Source organism: Accipiter gentilis, chromosome 8 (genome assembly GCF_929443795.1).
Source record: "Accipiter gentilis chromosome 8, bAccGen1.1, whole genome shotgun sequence".
Lineage (NCBI taxonomy): Eukaryota > Metazoa > Chordata > Aves > Accipitriformes > Accipitridae > Astur > Astur gentilis.
The window spans coordinates 34244870-34259182 of record NC_064887.1 but is presented as its reverse complement, the minus strand read 5'-3'; the positions used below and the strand labels follow the sequence as shown (position 1 = coordinate 34259182).

Sequence of the window (14313 nt, the reverse complement as noted above, 5' to 3'; positions counted from 1 at the left end):
TTACATATACAGAGCTGGCAGAAACTTGTAATTTTACCTTCAGGAGACATTACATTCAAAAACCTTGCAGAAGGAAAAGGTCATTTAAAAATGTACTTCAGGGTTAATGATCTATGATATTTCCCAAATAGTATTTATGCTGGGGGAATTGGCAAGGGCTGTCTGAACTGCTGTGATTCCTGACAGTTTCATTGCCTGCTCTTCTGAGCTGAGAGTGGATCAAACTGCAGAGTGACACTGAAGCCAGGCAGCTCTACTGGCCTTGCAGAGCTTTATAACTACACAGACTGCCCTGGGTTGGGGACCCAACAGAGGAAGAAGTCTCAGGTGACCACCTCACCCATTGAGGCTGAGGGGTTACTGCAGGTAGGGACCCAGGGGGCCAAACACAGAAATTGCAGGGAGATGGAACATTTAAATGCCATCCCAGTGCACTAAGAGGGTGAACTGGCATAATCTGAAGTCTGAGTTTGTGACCTTGATTACAGGCAGTTCTCCTGTGGCAGCAATTTGAGAAAGGCCTTCAGGATTATGCACAGCTTCAGGCTGCTTCATGCTTTCTGGAAGAAGGACAAAGACCTTCAAAAGAAGAAGATTCAAAGAAGAACAAAAATTTGTCCATACAATTCTGTACAATTTCCTCCTAACTGGTCAGCTGGTAACTGAATCATCTGAAGCCCAGAGGATGAAGGATGTACCCATTATCAGATACACAACCAGGCCATGCTGGTACTGAGAAAAAAATCCCTTGATAGGAGAGGAAAGAGGTGCAAATGACTTACTGGCATGATCCAACAGGGATGAGGCTGAATGAGACAGAGAAACAAGAGGAGACTGATGAACACAAACAGAAGGCAAGCACAGGGCAAGGGGAGGGGAGGAGGGCATGCAGGTAGGAGAGATGTGGGTAGAAGAAAGCTGAGGTAGCAATGGTACTACAAGGAAGATGAGCTGTAAAGATACTAGAGCTGTGGGAGGAAGTAGAGGACAAGCAAGACAGATGTGGAAGTGGTAGAACCAGCTAGAAGAACAGCATAAATGCTGAGATAGCACAGAGATGTTGGGGCTAGTAGGTAAGGAGTAACAGCAGTGGATCGGGGGTGAAACGCTACTATGAATGGGCACTAAGAAACTACTCAGGCATTGCTGTTCTTTAATGTTTGCTTTTTCTGGATCTCTTGGACTGGCCAGAGGTAGAAGCTTTGGGACTTGAGCAGGCCCTGATTTCTGAGATGTTTTCTTGGAAACATTTTTCTGAAAGAAAAACAAAACAAAAAACCAAAGTCATTAAAAGTACCACAGAGTAAAAATCTGCCCAAGGTATCATATTCTTAACAAACAAACTACCCTCTCCTGCTTTGATCTCAAAGAGATAAGATACACTGAAGGACTAAGGGAAGAAGTTTTAATTCCCATTCTTTATCCTTCTCCATATCTTATATCTGTGTGGATCCAGCTGAGAAAGGACACAAGGAAATGCTTTCATCCACAACATGCGACCTAAGGAACTCCCTGCCACAGTGTATGGGCAAGATCAGTAGGTCAGCAGTGTTCAGACAACTCTTGGAGTCAGCAATAATGTCCTGTGCTATAAACACAGAAGGTCTGTGGTCTCTGAGAGTGAAGGGACCTCGAACCTTATTTCTTTTCTACCCCAAGATCAGTGATCCTAAACAGATCTTCTTGACTGTAACAGGGAACACTCACTTACAAGGAAGATGAAGCCAATTACAGTGATCTCCTAGATATAGACTCGTGTCATATGTCAAAATCAAACAAAATTACTCTTTCAAAACCAGAACATGTTCAGCAGTTCTTTCTGTCCTAATCTAGAGTCATGGTAAAAGCCTTCTTGCCTGGCCTCTGACAAAGAGTGTAGACAAAACCCTAGGATATGCCCAGGCACAGAGGGTCCTGCACTAAATAGGAGATGAATGAGGTATCCTCAAAGATTGCTTCCCTCTCTTAATCTAGGAGAGGGTTCAGAATATTGGTTCTCCTGACCTTGTCCTTCTTTGTGTGTTGCTTCTGGGATGACTTCCCCCTCTTTCTCCAGCTCACTCTCTAGCTCTTTGATTCTCTGCAGAGCTCCTTCCAGCTTCTCTTCAAGACCTTCAGATCTCTCCTCTGCATTCTGAGCACGGATCTCTGTTTCTCTGAAACACAGAAGCAAAGATAATGTTGAAACCTGAAATCTAAGCAGCTGCTGGCAGGATACCCAAAAGATTTAGAAAGCTGAAGCGTTCAGTAGGATTGACTGACTCTGTAAAACACATTTACGGTTTCAGAGAAGTGCATTGTTAAAAGATCTGTAAGGGACTTCATGGCACATCTATGTAAACACTACAAATTGAATTAATTTTAAAACTCAGTGTTTGCTAGCAAAGAGTGAGATGCTAATCTTTATTACACAAGGATAAATACAGAGCACAGACAATTCTATTAGCAAGGCTAATGAGATGGGCTTACCCTGGATAAAGCAAGCTCACAGACAAAACAAGCAGTATGAGGGAATGTAATTCAGAGTGTCCAAGCCTGCTTAAGCATGGAAGAAGTCATTACCAAACACAAACCTTAATGAGGTTCTGCATGGAGCCACTTGGGTGTCCCTTCATTGTGTTCCCCACATTTAGGCACAACATTGCATGGCTGTACCTACTAAGGTCCTGGGCACTAGCAGGCCCTAGAAGTGCACAGCTGCATTCACATAGCACCCAGCAATGGCTAACAGGACTTGAAGTATTAAGTCTTGCAGAAAACCCATCATGAGTACCTCTGCAAGGTACCTCATAAGTACACAAAACCGAAAATCTGCACACAGATGAAGGACAGCTGACATGGGTCATGTCTTCAAGTAACATACATCACAGTCAATGGCCCAAGACAATCAGAACGGAAGGAACCCCCAAATTAAGCCAACAGATACTGGAGTAAGCAGAACCTTATCAGAGAGCAGAACAGGCACTTGTCTGGGATGAAACCCTGCCCGCCTCATGCCTCCAGCACAAGATCAATACTCACAGGAGCTGCACTTGCAGATATTCTAGCATTGCCAGAGCTTCAAATTCTTTCTGAGAAAAGGGAGTTGACGACTTGGTGGCAGTCATTGTCCTCTGGTTGGGAAGAGCAAAACCTTCTATAAGTGAACATGAAATCAACAATGCCACATTTCATCTGCAGCATGTGCCTGGTTTGGTGCTGGTGTCTCAGTGTAGTCACAACACAGACAAGAACTCTGTATCAGCAAAACATGTACAACCAGAGGCTAGTTCAGGCACTAAGCTGATCTTGGCATTAAAAATAGACTAAAATGCTTTTCTCAGTCAGACATGAAGGTCTCATTGGCTCATAGACGGGTTGCTGGTGCATTCACTGGGTTACAGAGGTTGGAGATGGCTGTAGCCTGATCAGGAACAAAAAAACCCAACAAAACAATGTTTAGAGAACTGATAGAGGCAGCTCCTCACAGGGTCCAACAGGCCTAAGTCAGTTTTCTTCATCTGAGGAAGACAACCAGGGCTTTTCTGCAAAAGTAACTGTCAAAGAGCTTCTACTCTAAGCTTTGGAAGGTAACTCTGATTTCCAGGGATTAATTTCTGTAAACCACATCAAAGTCCATAAAAACATGCTCCTGCATCTCCCACTGTCACTCTGAACTAGTTGCTCACCTCTAAAGCATGAAGGGCAAGGCACACTCAGCAATGCAGCACACTTAAGGAGTGGGACCATCCAGTGACAGTCCACAATTCCTATACATCTAGGCTCCACTCTGGATGACTGACTGGCCATGGAATGACTGCAAGAGGTAGGCCCTATGACTTCTAAAGAGCAACTTTACCAAACAGCACCATCCCAAAGGCAAGTGGAGAAAACAAGGACCTTGGAGGCCAAACCAACCCGACCTTCTTGCTTCCCTGTTGTTGTGGGATCTCCCTGAATCTCTGAACCCTCTTCAGCTCCTCTCATGTGCTCAGCACCAAACTACTTTCACCATCCCAGTCTCTGCAGATAGTCCTGGTTCAGACTACACACATCACCCATTACCGGTCCCACAAAAGTCCTGGGGCCGTGGCAGTAATGCATGGGTCAGGAGGACAAATTGCAGCTGTAGTAACTGTGCCAATGATTATTTAAAATTGCAAGAAGAGAGGAATCAGAGAGAACACCAGCACCTTGCACTCCCCCAGAAGGTCTGACACAAGTGTTAAATGGGGTCTCGTAACAGAGTCTGAGTAGACAGCTAAAACCCAGCTCCAAATCTCTGCCAACAGGCTAACACCATTGGTGTGGTGGAGACTCCTACCCCTGTAACTGACACAATGTCTGACTTCAGAGACTTCAGGTGGATGTTGGAGTCATGTCCTACATATCTGATCATGTCTGCAGTAGCTTCATTGTCCTCAGTCAGATAATCCATACCAGCACCTGGCTGCTCCTGAGAGAGAAAAGGAACAAGAAATAGGAGATACCACTAGCCTAGTGGCATTCAAGGCAGCTGTAAGGCCATGTTTCACACTGCATACACTGAGCAATAAATAAAAAGGCCCTGCTGGGAAGTAGCATATTGCAGCTACCTGCATAATAGCAATTTCCTCCTTTCCTTCTAATATTTCTTCCTCTGTTACAGGTTTCCTACTGCTGTTGGCACCTTCAGCTTCAAGCTCTTCCTGAGTTGAAGAAATTATAGTATCCTTAAGCTTAAGGTTCAATTGCAATACCTGTAAGGCACCGTAAGAAGGATCAGGAGAGTAGCATGGTCAATTTATTCATCCAAATAACCTAGGCAAAGCTAGCTGGTCTCTGACTTTCTTTTGCACATATTTAGACTTGGACTTCAGCCAGCTAGAAGGGTCCTGAGTATAAATATATTTCAAATCACAAATGAATATGCTAATTACTGAACATGCTTCTGGTTGTGCCTTAGTCTTGCCCTCACAAGGAGCACTGATTTTTAAAGAGTCTACAGTCATAACATGTCATAGTTCTAGCTGTTGCTTTGAGTGCATGCAGGTCTCCATGTGAAACCTTTCCTCAAACTGAACCATAGCTGCTTCCTTAAGGAAAAGTTTTGAAGCAGACCTTCACTCAAACTGGTTCAACCTAGAACAGCAAATGCAGTTTATATATACCTCTGATTCAAAGAGGTTTCTCAGTTTTTCTAAATCCAGAAAGGAGACCGGAATGCCTTTGATCTCTGAAAGGAGAAGACTACACGCTTGAATCCAATTACAGCACTCAGTCTGGGAAGACATAACAGAAAGTGATTATTTAGGGATTATTGAGCAGAAAAATAGCTATTGTTATATTCTTTCAGACAGTTAAATCATTCCACCTTTCTGTCTTTATCTGTTCCAGGAACCCATCTGGACCCTTCCATCCTCACCCAACAAAGGAAGACACATTTCTCCAAGCTCTCCATGGCATCTGTCACCAGCTAATCAATCCCACCAACTAATTCCTTCAACAAGCTACTCCTCAGGCCAGTGCAGAACATCTCTCTTACAGCCACTACCCCAGCCCATTTGGGGAAAAATGAGTGTAAATCCTAGGGGTTAATTTTTCACTTGCTAAGGTAACACAGAACAGAAGCACAAGTATTTTCAATCCCTGCAGAGAAGCTTCTTACATTCCTTGAAGCAAGGCCATTTGCCCTGCGCTCAAGGAAGCCTTGGGCTTCAGGAAGGGTCTACCTCTCGCATTCCTAAAGTGCAGGCAAAGCTCAGCTAAACACTGGCGAAGACAGCAGTAGCAATTAAGAGCTTTACCTGCAAGTGCAGAATAAGGAGGTGGCAGCAGGTAGGTCAGTTGACTGTAAAAAGTTTCAGCTGCATCTGTATACAGGTGTATTGCACCAAGTACCTCCAGGAACTCCTAAACACCACTCAAGTCTGGATGTACATGGCCCTGACAAGCTTTGAACCAGAGGTGAGTCTACTGCCACTCATATGGAATAAATCTCACAGGAGAGCCCTTACATAGGTACCCTGAAACCGGGTAAGAAAAGTATTAAAACTGAATATGACCTGATCCAGGTTTATCTGCTTTCCAGGACTGCGGAGTCTGCAGGAAACTTCGCGGACCACTGGAGTAGCAGGAGTCTTCCTCCTTGAAACCCTCACATATATTTTTCTTGACCTTTTTACAAAGCAAATGCAGTCTCATCTACCCCAGACCTAGACAGCTGGAAACACAGGCACCCTTTTACCTTGATCTTATTCAGCTCCTCCAGCTCAAAATCAGCTTCTGAATCCATCTCAGACCGTTTCTTTCGAACGATTGCATTGACAATCTCGCGGCAGCAGCTGCAAAGATGCAGAACATCATTAGCCCTGCAGGAATGCACTCAAATGATTAGAATCATATGCTCATTTAGGTTGGAAAAGACCCTTCAGTCAGGAGCCCATTGCTGTCAGCGAGGTACAGGAGCTATCTGTAGACCTCTGCACCAGAGAAGTCTCCAGAAGAGCAATCCTCACCTGCCCCACGCCTGTGCTGTACTAACCCACAGAGGACGTGTGAGCACAGATCCTGAATCAGGTGGAGCCTTTGCTCCAGGTGACCTGGACTGCAGACTCACTGCCTGTACTGCCCTTACATCCTCTGGAAGTCATCCTCAGAAGTGTGGGCAGACCCCATGCAATGACAGATGCTAGCATGTTTCATAGTAGTACTAGGTATAAAGCTGTCACTGCTGTTCTCTTTAGGTGTTCCTATCTCATTAGGCTCCCTACAAATTCCAGTAAGGTCCAGTCAAGACCTAGGAAAAGTCCTAAGGACAAACAAATTGACGGGATCTGTCACCATGATCAATCTCTCAGCATGCTGCATATTTTTTCTTGAGAAAACCCCCTTAGAAGAAATTGAAAACCTCTGCTGATACCTGACTATAGAACCAGAGAGTCTGCCCATCTCCACAACCAGCTCTTCAGCTTCATGCTGCAGCTTATGAGCCCTCAGAAGTCTGAGCTTCTCATCCATCTCTCTGTCTGATTCTTGCCACTGGTGACATTCCCAGGACAAGTGGTCTGCTGTCATGTGTCTCAGCAAATTCACCAGCCACAGGGTCAGGTTTCTGTGCAGTTCAGTCACCTGCACAAAACATCAGAGCAAATCTAAACCAGTAAAAATGATTGGTCTTGCCAAGTAGTCTGAAGACAGTTCATTTCACATAAGTCAATGTCCTAACTAATTCAATTTGCAAACTGACCTAATGACAGAAACATTTGGTTTTACCATCTTTTTCTCCCATATTCATTCCCATTACAAACACATCTTTTCCTACTATGGATCTACCCTTCTCCCAGTTCTTGTTTAGGATCATATGCTGCTTAACAGCCATGAGGCACACTCTTGTGTCAGGAATTCAGCAACAAACCAAAAATCACACACGACACTTGCAGAACATTTAAAAAAATGCACAATGAGAGCCTCTAGTCTACAATCCTGGGAGAAAGAAGTAAAACCACAGAGACCTAGCAGACACAACAGCTCTCTGAACAGGAAATATCAATGTTTTCCAGAGGAAATGCTTGCTAAAGGTGAAACAATAAAACTCTGTTCATGCACTGTATAGGAGACCTTACAGCTATTTTTAGAGGACTTTTCCTCTGCTCCTTTGGCTGGAAGACAAAAGCCACAACTCAACTCAAACAGGAAAGAAGGCATCAAAAGAAAAACAAGCATTCCTCACAACTGTGCTCTGGCCAGATGGAAATTAAAGGAAAGACTGAATACTAGATATAGTGCTCTTATCCCTAGCAGTTTCAGGCTTGCACTTACTTTTTCGTTAAGATGTGTGATGTTTTTCTCAACCTCGTTCTGTATGGACAGAACCCATCGCTGAATCATCTTAAAAAATTCTCTAGGTACCACTCTGAAAAAAAACCAAACACCCAAATCCAGAAACAAAGTTACCTCTAGTGCACCAGACCCCAGGATCTCCTGTCTCAAAGACACCTTTTGCTTCCCAACTCAAGTAAAACAATGTATTTTTAGTACAGCATATGCTGGAAACATGACACAGGCATTTTTGTTAATGCTACAGTTGTGGGCAAGCTTGGCATTTGCAAGTAATCTCTTACACATACGTTATGCATGTGCTCTGCAAATCATTCATTTCCTGATGATATTTACCAAAGACAATGGAGCAGCACGAGGAAGAATATGCCCCCTCAAATCTGACTGTAAATGAATCACATGTTTTGGGTTGTCTTCAAATGTCAAGATTTCCAAAGCAGGTGGCAATTCTGAGGGAGATGGTGATGTTCCATGAGCGATATTGAAGCCACCAACTGTTTCCACGGATATTGCCAAATCAAAGCAAATGAAAGGCAGTTGCCAATCATTTTAACACTTCAGCTGATGACATTTATCCCACTGCCAGTTTCCTGGGCCAGGGTACCCACAAAAGAACATTTCTCTTTTCTTATGAGCGTAGTTTAACATACAAGGGCAGCCCAGACACAATTAACACCTCTGTCCTTACGGGAAATGAGGTTTCTTATCACTCTCAGCTTCATGCAACTGGTTGGAACCTATACAGTTCATCACTGCATCCACCTGGACCAGCCATGCAGGAATCTTGTGATAAAATGCCTGCAGCTCTGCTTCATGCATGCCAGAACTTTGCTTCAGCTTTTGCACCTTGAATAACCAATCTTCCATACTTCTCACCAAGGCTGTCAAAAACCTAGCTGTGCCTGTGGGGGAAGAAAATACAAACCTTTAATTACAATTCTTTCAGCCAACAAAAACAAAGCTGAATTCAAAGAGGGATGCCAAGAGGGATGAACAGCCTATGTGGGAACAGGCTACACTTAGTACTAGGAATGAGCTGCTTAGTAAGCACTGAATTCAAAGCAAGCTGAAAGAAAATGGACTTGATTTGAAGCCCTGATTTCCTTCTTGTCTTGGCAGATTTGGCTCCCTCCCTGCATAAAGGCTTAATATAACTCTTCTAAAAACTGCTTTGCAGTTACAACCCGATTCTTCAAAGATGCAGGTGATACAGTATGCACGGATGTGCAAAATGCCTGGACAAGGTAGTGAATTACTTGTTCATTCACTCATCTGGCACATGCTGATGGATATTCTCTGTTGGAGAACATGCTTGAAATGTAACAATGCCTGCTTTTGATATCCAGTGTTTGAGCTTTCTTTAAACCCTGGTGAGGTCCTGGCCTCCATGACATCTTATAGCAAAGATGGTATGTTAAGCACATGGTGGTGATAATTTTTTTAACATTTCAGTGATTTTGATGCATCGCTTGGTTTCCCCACTGTATGGCTGTGGGCTAGAACTGGTTAACTTCTCCTCTGGACTGGGAGAAGTGCAATGAAGCAGTGTTGGGATGTCCAGACCAGTAGGAAAGGGAGGAGGCTACCCTCAGTGGAGCCTTTCAGAGCACACGATGGGAGCCCCACAACCAGGCATTAGTTTTTAACAACCCAGGAGACCAAGGAGAAGTGGTAGGAATGAAATTAAGTTTTCCTGCCATGCAGCATCAGTTTAAGAGGGAAGAAAAAAGGGGTGGGTCCCAGGTAGGCATGGGCTGAGGGAGCACAGTCACTTCTGATCGTTTCTGTGTGGTTTGGCCATATTAGCCCTTATGCAGTATTCTGGATCCTTATTGAATACCAGCTTGCTTTGGGAAGGCTGCCTGTGTCATTGCATTTATCTTATAAACTTAATTAAGTCCCCAGAAAAAGAGAAGACCAAACTGGACCTCACTGGAGAGGTCACTCTAGTCCCAAGTGCCAATTTCAGAGTCAAAACCATCTTATTCTCACAAAGAAGGTATGCTGTGAAGGCTTTAAGAAGTGATCAAGGAAGGCTGAATAAAAGCAAAGATGTTAAGCCAAACCTTATAAATTTCATATAAGTCCTTTCTTATATCTCCTGTCTAAACCAATGTCACATCTCATTGTTTTCTCTCCATCTCTAATTCTTGTCATCAAATACCAAACCCTTTGTATTTCTGGCACATGTCGCTTGAGATCAGGTATCAGATCTTAGAAGATAATAAATACTTCAGGTAACTGAAAAATACTTCAGGTAATTGAGTGCCATTGCCTTGCAGGACAAAATTACCATGGTCTCAGTATTGTCTCTTACCTATTCTTTAAAATCTCTTTCATATTCACTGTTTCTTACCAGAGGTGCAATGTAAAGAGAAGGGATACCTTGTCTTTTCTACTGAAAGGCTATTACATTACAATGCAATAATGAATCCAAGCCACTCAAAATACATTGCCTTGTATGGATCAAGAGAATACATTTCCCGTGGTCCAGTTCCCAAAGCCTTTGCTAAAATAAGCTAAAATCCCTTTTTGTGGACTTTACTGGCTGAAGCAATTTTGGATCAGATGTCTGCACTGTGCTGCTTAGCCCTTTGTTCAGATCATGACTGACAACTGTTGAGACTTCTGACAATCCGCTATTAACTTTTTGCTATGCTGGTGTCCAGCCAATTATGGCCCTGTTCCTTCCTCTTTCTCTCTCTTTCTAATGAGAACTACTGGGAATATTATTTCCTTTAGCTGATTCTTAGAATGGACAGAATTATCATTCTATCTCATCTCCTTTAGTAGGCTGAAATATAATATGTAGCATAAGATAATGTAGGGAAAAGCACAGGATAACCCTGAGTGAAAGAAGATGACAGTATGAGCAGCAGCTTAGCAAACATGAGTAGCAGTTCCTGACAGCACATGTTCAGTTTAGTTTTAGTCTGCTAGAAGGAAATAACATGATTTAAAAAAAAAGAGATGAAACAATTCTGAAATCAGAAATGAGTCAAGGTCTTGCAGAGGCAAAGGTTGAGAAGGTTAGTTGCAAATTACCCAACAATTGTTTATCATCTTACACAGGACATGATAACTTTGTATCAGCAAAGAAAACATTTATTTACATACTTTATTATCAGGATAATTCAATATCTAAATTAAGATAACTTTGCATTAGTGATAAGGTAATAAAAAAAGTATTGCCCTCTGAGACAGTGTTATCTGGTTAATGATCTTCAAAGAGATGTTTTACTTTACATTTTAAACAACCATTCTTTCCTTCTACATTTATTTTCTTTTCCATAAATTATCCACAAAATCACAAACCACCCACTCTCCCTTTGAACATGACACTACTTCCCTGCATCATATCTGCATTGCATGTTCTTTGCACTGTATCACTTTTCAAATCTCAGATATTGTTTTTACGTGTGACTGTGAGTCAAGTTTCTTGGAGTTTATCCCTTGAACACTCCTGATTTCCAGCACATATCTGGGGGTCAGACTTTAGGTTTGGAAAAAGCCAGTACAGATTATGTCAACTGGTCCTTTATTACCTGCTGTTTTCCTAGCATCCCCAAGGAAAGACTGAACTGGAAAATTGGTCATTCCTTACCATTATTTCCGCTTATCCTTGTATTGTATTGCTGGTAGAGTTCACATGCTTTTTGGTTTATTTCTTGTAGGGCAGCATGCTGTGGAGGCAATGCTCCAGCAAAATCCCGGTGTCGATTCAGCACAGTTTGTCCCAGCTCCATCCAGTGTTCCTGCAGGCTGGCAGCACTCCTCAGACTTTCTGTCTTTCTGACGTGCACCTCCCCTCCATACTGCTGCAGGTCGTCTTTTAGCATCTGAAAGAAAAGTAGCAAGCTTGCTGTGCCCCCAAAAGTTGGACCACCCCTTGGCTGCAACAGAAAGGTGATGGAAATCAGGTAAGAGAAGTGTGAGGAATCCATGAGCATAAAGATGTCACAGTGAGTAGATAGCACAATAAATTGGAAACTTATTGGTGACAATTCTGAGCCCTTCTATAGATTCATATCATTTATCAGTCACCAGAGCTGTCGGTCAGACAGTGTGCAAATGCACGACTAAGTTTAATGCACTGGCTGAACTATGGTATTGGTCAATTGTAACTTCTCATGTGTAGACTCTTAGGTTAAGCTTCAGCACAAAAGATCTGAGCTGATGTGTTTTTGTTCACATTTGTGATGGGCACAGATGCTCACTGAGGGTCAGCTAATGTGTTAATTTGCTGAGCAGATACCACTCAATAATATGTCCAACCCCCAAAAATCTTACATTAATCAAGTTCTTGGTATCTTGCAGGATTTCATCCAGTAGCTTTTCATTCATTGGAGAGGATCTAAAGCAGAAGGAAAGAAGGGATGAGAGCTGAGAGAAAAAACTCCTTTAGTAGCCAGTGAAAAACCAGGAGTCAAGATATACTCTACACATACCAAGTTTGTGAGACAAATTGTAAATTGAAAGAGAAGTAAAAACCACCAGGCCCTAATCAGAGTTTTTTGGTCTCTCACTCAACACAACAAAAGCACTGGGTGTCAATTAAGAAAATATGTTACTTCCAGCACAGATGAAAATCAAATTCAAGCACATATTGAAAATTCAGACTTTATTAACTCTATGATTGAAATCTATAAAGTGATGTCTTTCATTAATGAACACACTGTGTGAATTTCTGCATTTTGTACTTGGATTTATGCTTTGTTTTATTTAACATATCACAATGAACTAACAAAAAGCCTGCAAAACATAATCACCTTGACATAAAAAATGACTTTGGATTTGAAACCTCATGTCTCAGACTCATTTTGTATCTGTACATGAGAGAACTGAATGCTCTATTGAAGCATCAATGCGTGTGTATTCAAGTTAAAATGAATCAAACTATATAGAAGAATTCTGTCATAGCAATGACAGCTGCAAAAAGGACACTGTGGTTCACAGCAGGAGGGTACAATCCTTGCTCCGCTGAATTCAACCACAAACCTACAGCATCTTTGGAGTTACTGTTAGGGACCCGATTATCAAAACACATGTGTTGAGCAGAAAAGTAGGGCAGTGAGGGATGTGCGAATTGCACCAAACCTCACTGCACCTGAGAGTCAGTGCACGCTTTGCACTGGGCTGGTGAGACCTACTGTCACAAGGCAAAGTTTGAGGGTGCTGACTTGTTACCCCCAGTCCCTCTGGGCCACTCACAAGTCACTGCAATGGAAGTACTGAAGCCGCTTGTTGAGGCTGCTGCAGACAATTTGCAGTTTCCCCTGGCTGGACTCCTCGGAACGCTCTATTTCTGCTCCAATGCAACCCAACTTCTCCCTGAACTGCTCAGTCTCTTCCTGCAGATCAGCCAGGTCTCCCGTGTCCTGCAGGGGTTGGGCAAGAGAGTGGGAAAAGGGACTGTTGTGATTATTTTGATCAGAGTCAGAGGAATTCTCCCTTTGCCCTAGCTATTTTGAGATATGTACGTATCGGAGATATGGGAAATGTCTGTAATTCCACAGCACAGCCCTCACAAAACTTTTGAGACAGGTCTAGGGTGGCTCACCTCCCCGGACATGCCAGAACTGAGCACTTGAATCCTTATTGCTTGTATGCTACTGCTAGACCGTGCAGCCCCATACCTATGAGGCCAAAATTGCACTAGCCTGGATCTGTTTTGGTTTTATGGAGAAGAAATGGGGAGAGCGAAAAAAGCCACAAAGTAAAAGAGGAAATGGAAAAAAAAGAAGAGTTTAAGGTAGAGAAAAGGGGACATGGATTAAAGAAAAAGGGAAGCAGAGAGTGAACTAATTCAAATTGTAATGATCATTTGAAACTAGACCAAGATTTGAAAGTTCAGATAACAGCCTGTCATGGTTTAACCCCAGCCAGCAACTAAGCACCACGCAGCCGCTCACTCACTCCCCCCCCCCATCCAGTGGGATGGGGGAGAAAATTGGGAAAAAAAAGTAAAATTCCTAGGTTGAGATAAGAACGGTTTAATAGAACAGAAAAGAAGAAACTAATAATGATAATGATAACACTAATAAAACGACAACAGCAATAATAAAAGGATTGGAATGTACAAATGATGCTCAGGGCAATAGCTCACCACCCGTCGACCCGACACCCCACCAGTTCCCGAGCAGCGATTCCCCGCCCCCCCTCTTCCTGGTTCCTATACTAGATGGGACGTCCCATGGTATGGAATACACCGTTGGCCAGTTTGGGTCAGGTGCCCCAGCTGTGTCCTGTGCCAACTTCTTGTGCCCCTCCAGCTTTCTCACTGGCTGGGCAAGAAAAGCTGAAAAATCCTTGACTTTAGTCTAAACACTACTGAGCAACAACTGAAAACATCAGTGTTATCAACATTCTTTGCATACTGAACTCAAAACATAGCACTGTACCAGCTACTAGGAAGACCGTTAACTCTATCCCAGCTGAAACCAGGACACAGCCAAAGTACCCAATGCTTTACTGAGAACCATAGAGCTACATAAACCATCCCTACACACACTTTGA

General features: G+C 43.0%; 1 protein-coding gene across 5 annotated transcripts in view; it reads right to left on the bottom strand.

The window, feature by feature from the left end:
* LOC126041824 (sterol O-acyltransferase 1-like) overlaps positions 1–14313 on the bottom strand; it is a 57999-nt gene that overhangs the window by 2285 nt on the left and 41401 nt on the right. For 2 of the 5 annotated variants that reach the window (XM_049808084.1, XM_049808086.1), the window contains 13 exons: positions 13009–13175; positions 12088–12151; positions 11402–11690; positions 8486–8699; positions 7780–7873; positions 6881–7089; positions 6206–6302; positions 5130–5240; positions 4575–4718; positions 4304–4435; positions 3022–3113; positions 2005–2156; positions 478–1254 (listed from right to left, as the gene is read on the bottom strand). In XM_049808084.1, coding sequence (XP_049664041.1) covers positions 1154–1254; positions 2005–2156; positions 3022–3113; positions 4304–4435; positions 4575–4718; positions 5130–5240; positions 6206–6302; positions 6881–7089; positions 7780–7873; positions 8486–8699; positions 11402–11690; positions 12088–12151; positions 13009–13175 — 1866 coding nt within the window. In that variant the 3' untranslated portion in view covers positions 478–1153. The remainder of the gene's footprint in view (positions 1–477; positions 1255–2004; positions 2157–3021; positions 3114–4303; positions 4436–4574; positions 4719–5129; positions 5241–6205; positions 6303–6880; positions 7090–7779; positions 7874–8485; positions 8700–11401; positions 11691–12087; positions 12152–13008; positions 13176–14313) is intronic. The other 3 variants (XM_049808085.1, XM_049808087.1, XM_049808088.1) reach the window with 3 other exon arrangements.